This window comes from Lineus longissimus, chromosome 11, assembly GCF_910592395.1.
Source record: "Lineus longissimus chromosome 11, tnLinLong1.2, whole genome shotgun sequence".
Taxonomy (NCBI): domain Eukaryota; kingdom Metazoa; phylum Nemertea; class Pilidiophora; order Heteronemertea; family Lineidae; genus Lineus; species Lineus longissimus.
This window is the reverse complement of record NC_088318.1, coordinates 16,607,400-16,620,700: the sequence shown is the minus strand read 5'-3', so window position 1 is coordinate 16,620,700 and position 13,301 is coordinate 16,607,400. Positions and strand designations below refer to the sequence as shown.

General features: G+C 40.8%; 1 protein-coding gene across 2 annotated transcripts in view; it reads left to right on the top strand.

The window, feature by feature from the left end:
- Nucleotides 1-13,301, top strand: part of LOC135496316 (low-density lipoprotein receptor class A domain-containing protein 4-like) — a 69,042-nt gene that overhangs the window by 11,407 nt on the left and 44,334 nt on the right. For both annotated transcript variants that reach the window (XM_064785574.1, XM_064785573.1), the window contains 2 exons: nucleotides 7,099-7,278; nucleotides 10,822-11,027. In XM_064785574.1, the coding sequence (XP_064641644.1) occupies nucleotides 7,099-7,278; nucleotides 10,822-11,027 (386 nt within the window). The remainder of the gene's footprint in view (nucleotides 1-7,098; nucleotides 7,279-10,821; nucleotides 11,028-13,301) is intronic.

Here is a 13,301-nt window from a genome sequence, read left to right as displayed (position 1 = left end):
AACTTCGCTGATTTTCCAGTATTTTTAACACAAATTGTCTTCTTCCCCTTTTGTTTGATAAACATCTATACTCCTGTCGTTAGTGACGGATGTCCAAATGGTTTTGTTTGAGAGTTAAGGCCTACATCATACAACCATGGTCTATCAGAGGTGACATTCCGTGAATGGGATCAGAAACATTGTTACATCTTTACCAGTTGAACCCACACCCTTTAAATCATAATCATACCAAATGCAACTTTCCTTGTGATGTATTGCTCTCCTGTATTAAAAAGTACTTTTGCTGTAAAAGTACTTTTGCATTTGTGTTTCATATTGGCATTTTATTATAGATTTGTGAGGCAACCCAGTGTAGTGGTGTCAGTCTAGACATCTTCAGCAGCAGATGGCTTAGATGGGCTCTCTAACTAATTGGTTGGGCCAGTTTTTATGCCTGGGTGTTTGGGTGATGTCATTTTCAGTCTAGACTTTCCATCAATAAAATCGGACTTAAGCCGGTGTGTTGAAAAGTTCCAAGTTTTTCTAGGTATATCCCATAATTCTCAATTAGATGAGTAGTTATTGAGTGCGAAAGATTAGGCTCTTTTTTGTCACATTTTACCTGTATATTACCCAACACAAATAAAAATCAGGTAATCTTTTTTTCTGAAGTACGAAGTCCATAAAGCAAATTTAATGTTTTGCAGCTGGGGAAGTCTCCATTGTTTTAGATAAGATAGCCAAATATATCTTATCCGTTGGGCAGGTTTATTAGTGAGCTGTAAATTACCTCTTGTCATATGCCAGGCGGCAAGAAAATCCCTCCAAAACCCGGCATGAGAAGAATACCAGGCTATAAATTCAGTTGGGCCAAAACCAAAGTAATTGGCAACCTTTGGAAGTTGCCAAAAATGGCAACTCTGTCCCTTGGCCATAATGCATGACTTGTCACAACGTTTGAGTTGAAAATATTTTGTGAAAAAAGACGGTAACATTCTTAATACTAGAGACTAAAACCTATGTTGCATGTTTTTTGGTAGACCATGTATCTAAAAATTGTCTGTTAGATCCCACGCTCGAAAATTTCCAAATAGAATTAGAATTTCGTTTTTCCCTTGGCTTCACGTTGCCCTTGTTTCTAATTTCAAATGGGTGGATGCAAACAATTTTCACTGACAAAACGGAGTTCGCCTTTGAGGGTAGAAATTAAAGAGAGACGTTTACATCATGTTATCGCAATCCCTTTTCCACATTCACATGTCTGGTGTCATGTTATGGAATAGTACGTTTGGGTGAAAGGGTTCGTAATGCCAAGATCATGTCTCATCGATTTCAACCCCGGAACTGTCAGGAAGACGGATCTGTAGCTGACTGACTGAATTTTCTTATGCACTTCAGGTCATAATTACTAATGCTTTGGCATGGATTGGCGACTGTTTTCAAGTAGTTAGTCTGAAAACATATTCTTGAGGATTGCCTGGACACTAACAACTTGGAGCCTAACTATTTCAAAGCACTTCATAACTTTGAAATATTTGCCGAAATGTTGAGTTATTTTTTAGTAAGAACATGACACACCTACCCAGGTGCCGACATGACACATCCCTAGGAACCTACCCTCATGCTGACATCATCCGTATGAAATAGGCCTAGTTGTAGTATCACTGGCTTCAGATTTGGATGCTCACCGGGTCCAGTCTTGCGTCATAATGAAAAAGTAATCTTGTTTTTGTGGCTGTGGTTGCCAGTTCATATTACATAACGTTTAATATCTCGAGGTTACTAATGTTACAGACATGTGCTGCGAAAATATCATTGTCATGCTGTGTACTCTTAATATTAATGTGGGGAAATTCTCTTAAAAGTCAGTTGATCGCAGTCTTCCACCGTAGGCAGTTGGCCTGAAGTTTGTAAACTTTGCATCAAATGGCTAATAAAACCGGTAAGTTAGATGAAATTGACTGATGGCCGTTTTCTGAATGTCTCTTCTTCCTGTTCCCTTCTTTTTTTGGCTTTCTTCATCTTATGGGGCCTCTTTTGCGTGGAGGAATCATTTGTTTTATCTCAATAAAAGTCCGTTTACCCTGCCTGCACCATCTGTATACCAAAAATAACTACGGTCGTAAATTCAACACTTTTTAGATGATGTGGAGTTCCATGAGATTTATGCTTGCAAGCCTGTTCTATATTTCTGCCAAGAGTTTTTTTGGTTGATTTGTCTCTTTATTGTAAAGGACTGTGTTGGTTCTGGTGTACCTTGACTTCACAGAGTACAAAGTGCTAAACTTTGTTTGAAAAAAGTTTGTCTACCAATGATAATAGTGCTTTTGAGCAGATGGTTCCACCAGTGAAGTACATGTACTTGATCAATACAATGCTTTTAAGCATAAATGAAACAGTCGCAAATTGCTGCAGGAGTCATCAATATGGAATTCTACAACTCAAGTTTCTGAATGAAGCGCTTCCTTATCAAGTGTTCAGCTTACCGAATCTATAGCTAACTTCATATTCTTCAGGGCCTGAGGAAAAAAGAAGGTACGTTTTTCAGTGTGGGAATTCGGACAGTGTTAGCAAGGCACTGTCCGCTTTTGTTTCCAAAATGCTAGCAGACGGCAGCAAAAAACACGGGCAGATTCAACAGCGAATATTTCCTGTTCTATGGCACTCGACACGGGTTCGCTGGTTGGTGTTTGTAGATGGTAACTTGAACACATCTGTTCATAGGTTTATATCACGTGCTGCTCTCGAATTTTCAACTCATAGTAAACAAAGTTGTAAGGTTATGCAAATGAGCTTCCTTATATGGAACTAGTGATGTCACACAGAAGTTGATAATTTCGCCTACAGATGTCACTACTGCAGGCTTCGTATGCGCGATTGGAACTCTTTAAATAAGTATAACGCCTTTGGTTACCTTGTGCAGACATCATGGAGAGCCAATTAACTGATGATGCTCCTGTGAGATAGAAGTAGTGATGTGTCATTTTTGTGAAAATTGAGGTCGTTTCATCTGCGTTGACCTTGCAGCTTTCTCCAGGTCCAGGCCAATGGAAGCCCAAGGCTGCGTACCCACAGACTGTTGGCCTGTGGCGTTTTTCCTGTTCCATGTTCATTTGTGACCTTGTGACCATGCCACATGCTGAATGAACCTTTGTTTGGCTCACTGGATGTTCCTGTAGATGTTCAGGGTGTGCGCTGGGTCAAAAATCTAATTAGCCGATATGAAAGAAATGTGTCAAATTCTTCTCTTTTCAATTTTTCCTTTAGCCACAGATACAAATGTTGGTTAATGTTGGTGTAAATTTCACTATTTTCCTCAATTTTGCCTGTTGCTACCCTGCACCAACCCTGGGTTTTACCAGGGTACATGGTACGGAGACAATGGAAATGAAACCCTTAGCAGATAAGTGCGCAGGGGAACAGTTGATGGAGTGTCCTTAAAAACATGTCATGTTGATCTACCTATACCTGAACCAAATGATGGATATCTGACGTGTTGTTTACCTTCTTCCCCTTCATGCCTTTGGCCATGCACAGACAACAACAGCATTCATCTAAGAATATTATAGCGATATTTTCAATACTATGGAATGTCGTTTACACAACAAGGTCTATCTTCTCTCTGTGTGTTAAGGAATACCAGACTGAACTGGACAGCTTTAGTTCTACTGTCTGCTTATAGGTGGCTCTGATAGTATCAATGTTGTTCGTCTCTTTCTAATATTGAAACAGTGGTTATTGAACCAACCAATATATATAAATCAGACCAATAAGAATCAGACGCAGATTTTTACCATATCTACGTGTAGTCTGGCTGATGAACTTTAAAAATCAATAGAAAGCTAAGAAATAAAACAGATCTGTTGGCAAATTTTCAATCCAGATGTTATATGTAATGTGGAGTGGGATGGAGGGAACATGGTCTGCCAAGTCATATGGTGTTTTGATACCCTTGTCTGGACTGCCTGTATTGATTAGTTTTTTCCCCCATTTACTTTTGTAGGCCGAATATCTTTGCTTATCGGGGTAAAAGTGTGATCATTAATGGTGCAAACATTACTGTCCTGATGGTTCGTTAATGGAAAAACCATCCATTCATGGATTATCTAACTTCGCTGAAATTAGAAATATACACTACCTTAAAGGGACAACTTGGGCATGTGATTTACCTTGCCAGGATGATAATGTCCCTGCTTGACACCATGCACCGCCACTGGTAGCATTACACTAAGCAGCATCTGATAGGTGTAAAAAGAAGTTTAAATTCTTATATTGCGCTTCTCCTTGAATGTATTCTTTCCTATTGACGGGGGGGGGGGGGGGGGGGGGGGATGTGGAAGGGACTACTTAGGCATGACCTGTGTTGGTAGTAGTGAAACGGTTAAAACAGTAAAACTGTTGTTTGGAAACCTTCCATGTGATCTGACACTTGATTTCATTTCCATAATCTAATCTGGAAATCTTTTACATTCTAGCTTTTCGCAGTCCCAAGGGTGTCCTTTATTGAGAGGTTCATGTGACGTCAGTTGCGGCTCGTCGCTGGCGCCACAGGGTTAATGTTAAAAGCACCTGAGCTAGTGTAACCATGGCGACAGACAAGGAAGAAGTCAGAGTCACCTCCTTCTTAGCGAGACATACTTGTCTTCCTCTCCCGGAGGATTTCGAACAGACATCCGCTTATCGATGTCTGCATTTCCTTTTGGAGGCATCACGGTGTCACATAGACTACTGGCTGGCCTTCTTGTTCAAATATGGTTCTGAAATAACCAATATGAGACTTTTTGCTCCATTTGCTAGGAATATGAAGGAGAAATTGAAAATACAGTAGAACCTTTCTATAACAGACACCCTTGGGACTGACAAGTGCTGTCCAATTTCCCATTTAGATCACTTAAAATCATCTTTTTGCAGCATAGAATAAATAACTGAAAAAACTCTCGTGGGATTTCTGAGGTAACAGACCTTACCCTCGTGATAGTCTTTGGATTTCAAAGACAAAGACCATCTCAAGCCGAAGGGTGTAGTCGGATACCTCAGAAATCTCAAGAGTGTGGTCTTATTATTGGGTCAGTCATTAGAGAGGTTAGAAAAAGGTTACTGATACTCCTCAGTGGACATTGGTCATCTTGATTGGTCTGAACACAAGCAGTGATCAAAGGTAGCAGTGATCCAGGTACCTACGCGTACCGACTTATTGGTCTTTTCCGTGTTCGCAGGGACTGGTCTCCCTCTGGATCATATAGGAACTAGAAGCCGATGGTGACGTGATGTTTCTAATCTATATACTGTAGACATTGAATAAGTGGCTGCCGTTGGAGATTAGAAAGGCTCAGTTCTGCATTCAATGGCCTGCACGATTGTACTGTAGTGTCACATTTCCATGGGTATACTCTGCTTCATCTTACAATAGGCCTTTTACCAGATACGCCTGTACCAACTAGGGTCGGCAATACAAATCATCTTTACAATAGATCTTCACGGTAAAAGACGCCAGACACAGGCATTGTCTGGGGTCATTGACCGTAAAAACCTATTGTAAAGGTACTTTGTTTTGCTGTTCCTAGGTAGTACCGGCGTATCTGGCAAAGGGCCTATGCTAAACTCAAAATCCAGGAAACTTCTGATTAACCTGCGGATAGCCACTTATTCCAGTGTCTGCAGTATGTTCAAGCTATGCCTGGTGTAAATTCTGATTTTTACGAAACTTCTGTTGTCTTTTTACCAGCAGCACAGTGGCAAACTGGTTTCGGTGCCCTTACCCTTAGTGGCAAACTGGTTTCGGTGCCCTTACCCTCAGTCAAAGTCCAAGAGTCATGGGTGCAAAGTGTGGTCAAATTGCTGTATGTCCTATAAGCAGCTCAATGAAAGCCCCGAGTACCTCTCTGGAGACTTGTAAAGTAGTAAATGGACTATTCAGATAAGGCCAGGGATATTTTATGTTCCTTAATATATTTGATTGGAAATACTACAGCAGACAAGCAATATCTATCGCTGGGTGGTTTGATTGGAACACCGAGACGAATTTCAGACTTTCAGATGTTCATTTCAATGCTAATAGTAATACTTGTTTTCCATATGCCTCACTAGTCTGTAATTTGTTTACCATGTGCCTCAATTATCTGTAAATTGTTACCTTATGCCTCCCTAGTCTGTAGCCTGTTTACCATATGCCTCCTAGCCTGTAACTTGTTTACCATATGTTAATTCCTAGTCTGTAGCCTGTTTACCGTATGCCTCCTAGCCTGTAACTTGTTTACCATATGTTAATTCCTAGTCTGTAGCCTGTTTACCGTATGCCTCCTAGCCTGTAACTTGTTTACCATATGTTAATTCCTAGTCTGTAGCCTGTTTACCGTATGCCTCCTAGCCTGTAACTTGTTTACCATATGTTAATTCCTAGTCTGTAGCCTGTTTACCGTATGCCTCCTAGCCTGTAACTTGTTTACCATATGTTAATTCCTAGTCTGTAGCCTGTTTACCATATGCCTCCTAGCCTGTAACTTGTTTACCATATGTTAATTCCTAGTCTGTAGCCTGTTTACCATATGCCTCCTAGCCTGTAACTTGTTTACCATATGGTAATTCCTAGTCTGTAGCCTGTTTACCGTATGCCTCCTAGCCTGTAACTTGTTTACCATATGTTAATTCCTAGTCTGTAGCCTGTTTACCATATGCCTCCTAGCCTGTAACTTGTTTACCATATGTTAATTCCTAGTCTGTAGCCTGTTAACCATATGCCTCCTAGCCTGTAACTTGTTTACCATATGTTAATTCCTAGTCTGTAGCCTGTTTACCGTATGCCTCCTAGCCTGTAACTTGTTTACCATATGTTAATTCCTAGTCTGTAGCCTGTTTACCGTATGCCTCCTAGCCTGTAACTTGTTTACCATATGTTAATTCCTAGTCTGTAGCCTGTTTACCATATGCCTCCTAGCCTGCAACTTGTTTACCATATGTTAATTCCTAGTCTGTAGCCTGTTTACCATATGCCTCCTAGTCTGTAACCTGTTTACCATTATGTTTTCCTGACCTGTAACTTGTTACAACTTGTTTAGCATATGATTGCCTTGTCTGTAACCTATGCCTCACTTATCAAATTTGTGTTGTTTCTCATTTCAGAATGTGCATTTCGATGTGATGATTATAGTTGTTTACCATTAGCCTCACTACCTGTAGTCTGTGACGGGTTCTTGGACTGTCCAGATAATTCGGACGAAAAGGACTGTAACGCATTATCAACGACCGACCCAAGTCGGACGTCGGAAAGTAGTAACATTAACTTGAATTTAGGTGCTTCTGGTGAGTAAATATCTTTTTTTAAAACCTGTGTTTCAATTTCAATTTCAATGAAATCAATTAAATTTTCACAATTTTTATTTTGATGGTCTGCTAAAGCAAGAATGCTCATGATAATTTGATGGTTTACCGTATTTCCCTGTCAGGTAAAATGCGTGGCTTTTGCGTCGGAGCTGGCGCTGTTCAATTCCCATCAATGGTTGTGCCAGACAGAATCAATAAGTGTTCTAGAGAACCAGACTGTTGCTCGTTCTCCATGGTTACCCTCTATGGAGTGTCTCTCGATATACTCTAAACCTGATTATGTTTCTGAGCCCGGCGTGTTTGCTATTTCTGCTCAAGTTTCCAGACACGCTAAAAGCTGGTCGGACAGATTTTTTGGAGAGGGTGGTTAAATAGTGTTGTGCAGAGTTTGGCGTGATGTGGAGGCAGAAGTTGAATTGGATGTGTCCTGTGATTTTATGTTTTGTTAACCCTTCCACTGCAGCGGCCATTTTTCAGCTGCCGCAGCCATGTGGTGGCAGATGATACTAGTGATGAACAGTGGCGCTTACTTTCATTGGAACGGTCGCAATCCAACACCTAGACCTATATGACTTTTCTTGCCTGAAAAAGGGATGTTTGGGGGTGAAACGAAACTGGTTCGTCATATTTAAGTGTACATTACCTCAGAAGATCCGCCTGGCAGATGAGCATTCATGCATTTTTATAATGTTGTGTATCGCGTTGAAAAAAAGAATTGACACCTTGTCGTCATTCACTCCAGGATACTGCACCTTTAAGTCATTATTGTCCCCTTTGCCGATAGCAGGCATCTTTTACATATTCATGCAGTAATGTAGACTTCTGAAGTTAGGTTGTAATAGTATTTGGACAGATTCGGAGCTGACTTATCTGAGCTTGTGATTTCCGATGCTCATAAAAAGCCCTGTGGGTGTCGGCAAGTGATAACATGATGTCAACAGAGGCTGGTCTAGATCGGAGACAGGTTGCAAACGTGTCGTTGTGTACAGAGCAAATGATTGAATGGTGAGAATCTGGTTTCATCAGAAATTGAGCAGACGGTTTCATCATTCAAGATTCTGTCTTAAAGGACAGAACTCCCCTCCCACCTCTCCTCCTCAGTAAGTGCACTTACAAACTTGTGTCTTGGAGTTCCACGACCTGAATTTTTGCCCGCGGAAGTCATTTGAGTTTCTGTCATCCGTCCTGTTTGTCTGGTGAAGAGTTTTGGTCGCAGACGTGATCGATTTGATTGGCGGTGTCTGTCGTCAGATTTAACCTCACTGACGCTACATTCGCAATCGCTGTCTGTCTGGGCGCTCCGATACATAAAATGATAAGATGGAATCGTGGCTGCGTAAAAAATCCGTCTCATGTTGAACTAATATATGAGTCTGCTGTGTACATTCCGTATGCAGAGCTGAGTGATCAATACAAATTTGATGAATACGCGCGGAGGAAAATTTTGATATATCCTACTTGGCCGTCTGTGGGAATGATGCAGGCAAACATCTAGTCAAATAGCAGGAAACCTCTTGGCAGACGCAATATAGGCAAACTGCTTTGGCTCCAAAAAAATCTTGATGTTGTTCAAGTCAGGACTTGCGTCGCCAGTCTTAAGTTTTTAACAGCACTTTAGAGTAAGAGGTCATTAAAATCAATTGTTTTGGATACAATCTCTACCGATGTCTGGTTGGTTCATGAGGTGGTTGGTCCCGACTCCAAGATCCTCGTTGACATTTTGAATTTCAGGTTAGGACCAACCCATCTGGAATTGAAAATTGTTATAGGCTACCATCTGATTTCATCAGGTTCTGCAGTGAGTCTCATTAAATCATGATGATCTTCTAATTATTTAGCGGATCCATGCCAGACAGATAGTGGCTAATTGCCAGCAGAGCTATCTTCCATCATCGAGCCATTGAATGTTACGCCTCGACATCCGTTAGTTCGGGACAGGAAAATGCCATGAGATGAAATAATATATAGGCCAAATTTTTCATCAGATCTTATCAGGCCAGCTGGTTTTTCAGTGCTGTTTAGCTGTTTTCAGCGGGCTGTCCAATTAACGTGATGCAGAAAAAATGCAAATAATGCCTGTGAAAGCCTGTTTCTAGCTCACTCTGGGCGAGTTAGAAGATTGAAACCCCTGTGAAGTCGTTTTGAAATCCAGTTCATATTAGCAATGCAGTAGTCATGGAAAATAAGGTTTGTGTGATCAAAAAATGGGTTCACCATATGCTGCTTTATATACCGTATATAGATAGTGTACATTGCGTACAGCAGTATCAGATCAAACTTGGGTGAGGTGCACCATGAACAGAGGCATGCGATATACAGAAAAATGACACATATTTCTTCAGTGGTATGGGCGGAGGTAACAGAGGCAATAGCGCTGCAAGTTCAGTATGGTCACAAATAGGCTACCTTGGAAACCAGCATACCAGCACATCCTAGACGAACATGTTACTTTTATGATGTAACCCACAATGTCCCCAATTATCCTCCTGATCGAGCTGAACCCAAAGGTTTTAACCAAGTACTCAGACATATCACAAAAACATGTTCGTATTAACATAAAATTTTTATGAAAACTCGTTTTGCCATTGAACAGGTGGCTTAATCAGCAAGAGAAGCTGGCAAATTAATAATCCCTCTACACGAATGGAAAGGTACCAGCCCCATCCATTAAAATTCGATAGTAGGGTTGAGTTCAGATAGTTCAGATAGTTCAGATGAGTTGTTGCTTTAATCCAGCTTAACCCTCATGCTGTCTTGGGCTTTTAGTTCAGCTAAGTATCTTGAGCCGTGGCAGGGAAAGAGTCAACGATCCGGTGCGGAGACAGCGCTTCAGAGTTATGGTGACTTCCACCTACACTCTGTATGTTACTGATTAGCACTTCTACTAACTTCATCTTTATGGAATTGCCCTTCTCTGAAGACTGGGTACGTAATTTTATGACGGAATAGTTACGAGAACTGTGTCTCAAATAGTATCATTCATGACATTGCACCAATTGACCACTGATTTTACAATTCTGTTGAAAACAGTATGGCAGTTTCACAATTACGATGCAATTGATTGTCATTAACATGGTAATTAAGCGGTAGACGTTTGCGTTTGCCTGGCTCATGGCAGCTGGCCGGCTCTTGCAGCTGTGTTTGCCAGTGTTGTAATCAATAAAGTAGATGATGACTAGATGATTGCTCTTTATGAACTTTGAAGGCACTCCCTTGAAAGCGAACTCCATCATGTTGTCTAGGATTGAAAATAGCCATGGTGCTCAGGAAGTTTTTCTCCAGTTTGAAGAAAGGGCAACCACCATTGCTTTGCATAGGATTGAAAACCCCCACTTGGTTGCTTTTTGAAACCCCTGATTCTGTGAAGACCGGGTATGATATCCCAAAAGCGCTTTGAGCAGGGAAACATGGAAAAGCACTATGTAAGAACTCAATATTATTATTATTATCATCATTATTTCAACTCGCATACGATTCTTGATTTCACAACTTAAAAACTTTCTCCTTTCCGTATCATTTCAGCAACTGGTGACTATATCCAAACTATTGTGATTGTGATAGCCGTTCTATTTACTCTCTGCGTGATAATCTGTGTTGTCTGCTATTACTGTGCACTGTCGCGGCCATCTTGGGGCGATCATCGACAGCGGCTTAGCGACCATCTAAGTACTAGTAGCGAACACAATCAACTACGGACAAATACGCCACCCCTGCCAAGACATTCTGAGGTAAGAAACGTTAATATTCCTTGTTTACTTTTCAGCTCTTCCTTACATGGTCCGAGGTTGCAGTGAACCTTTTTGTTCACACTGGAAGTTTTCTACTCATTCTAAAGTCTGAAATAATTCAGTTTCCTTCGTTGTTACATTGAGAACGTTTTGGTGATTTGTCATGAGTAAACAAGTCTTAGCAGGCACTGACTTAGATATGTTTTTTAAAGGTTAAAAACTAATCAATCATCAATCTTGATAAAAGCTAGAGCTTGATCATTATTTTTTTCGAAGATAAAAACACACAAATTTATGATGGTGATAAAAACTAGATACTGACCATCATTTGATAAGGTTCTGTTTAACATGTTAAACGAATATTGGAATGTAACAATGTGATGCTGGAGACCTTCCCGAAGAGTCTTATCACTTGAGTCAAAAGTGCCTTGTCCAGAGACATTTCTACTATGGGCTGTGCTCCTCTAAATCCACTGTGTGCTGACAATAAGGTAGGCAACCATCACTTTTTCTGCCCTGGACCTTCGAGAGAAGGGCGCATTATGTTGGGCACGTGTTATTTTTCTGCCATGTTTAAACAATTTAAAAATTCGATTTCTGTAATTGCTGTCTCTCTGACGCATGCGTGATACACACTTTCTAACCTCCAACATTTACAAAACACAGGAGAGCTACTAACTGCAGCGGCACCTGTTGCCGAATTACCCAACAATATCTTATCCTGATTTTATAAGTGGAAGTGCTCGTTGGGTTTTTCTTACACACGGCGAAGACACGGGTGTCGAAAAACCCGGGGATTTTGGATAGGTGAAACTAAGACTATAGACATCTGCAGATTAATGTGATATGTAAGTTGTCCAGACAGTATATCACCTGTACAGGATGGTTGAAATGTCAGCAGTGGTCGCCATCTTGAATTTGAATTGAGGTCATATCAGGTTGTTGAATCCAGACCTACATTGTATGAAATGTTACTTGATAAACATTTCCCTTTTTTCCATTGAGAAAATTGGATACTTAATTATCATCATGCTCGGAAATATGTTGATAAGCAAATATTTACTTGGAATTTTTTTAAAGGTCGTAAAATTCAAACAAATCATCTTGATAAGATGAGATATTGATCTCGTTTGTTGAAAGCTTCTGGTTTTTGTCGGCCACTTTTTTAATGTTCATTGGAAAGACTATGTCAGCTGAATGTACTTAACCCTTTCGCTGAGGCAGTCACTTTTCGGGCAGCGCCGCCATGAGCTGACAGTCCCGATATATCATACGCGCAACGATCCAATGACGCAGCGATATCATATCGTCTGTCGTTAACGTACTGTGTCGGCGACATCTTACTCTTACAGTTCAGCTGTACTACCGTATTGGGACATTCATAAACAGTCTCGGCTATCGCAATTCCGCCGGAATAATGGTCACAACACAAACAATGACTTCATATCAATTCTTCTTATGGTGGCTTGGTTTCCTCGTTCTGATCTCAAGATGGTGCCTCCAAGCTGACCAATCAAGATTGGCATCGTTGGGTTTCCTTGTCTGCCTCATTTTCGGGAAATACAAGCGAACTCTTTGACGTTTCTGATCTACTCAACCTCTTCATTAGCCAGATTACCCTAGCGATATCCCGAATGCTCATTGATATTTGGGTTCCTTTATTACCTTGCACTTTAGGAAGCGATTCCTCGGTCAATTTCAGTAAAGTACACATAGCTGCGCAAAATTTGATTTATATCGCAACCATTTAACGCTAATGACTTTTGTCTATTGTTGTGTGGGATTTCTCGCACAGAGTGATTGTTAAGAGAATTACAGTCCAAATCACAATTGTCATCCCTAAATTCGCATCATTGGTGCGTCATTGACGCGCCACCCAGTAACATAGAGAGGTAAGCGCGTAACTGGTGCGTCACTGACACCAAGCAGGACGGATGTCATTAGTGTTTGATACATGTTTGATTGTGGGTCAGGCAAAAAGAAATGCAGTTACACACAGTGCCGTTGTACAGTTATTATGTATGCTACTTTGCAGAAACTTGGTATATCATGTATATATAGTATTGTATGGCACTGTTGTAATTTGCATTTAGTGTGTATCTTTGCATTTAGTGTGTACCGATTAAAAATTTCCATTTCGTCAGCTGAGCTAGTCTTGTTGCCATGCAAGTTGCGGTTGTCCTTCCATCCATCCATCCATCCATCCATCCATCCATCCATCCATCCATCCATCCTTCCTTCCTTCCTTCCTTCCATCCATCCATCCATCCTTCC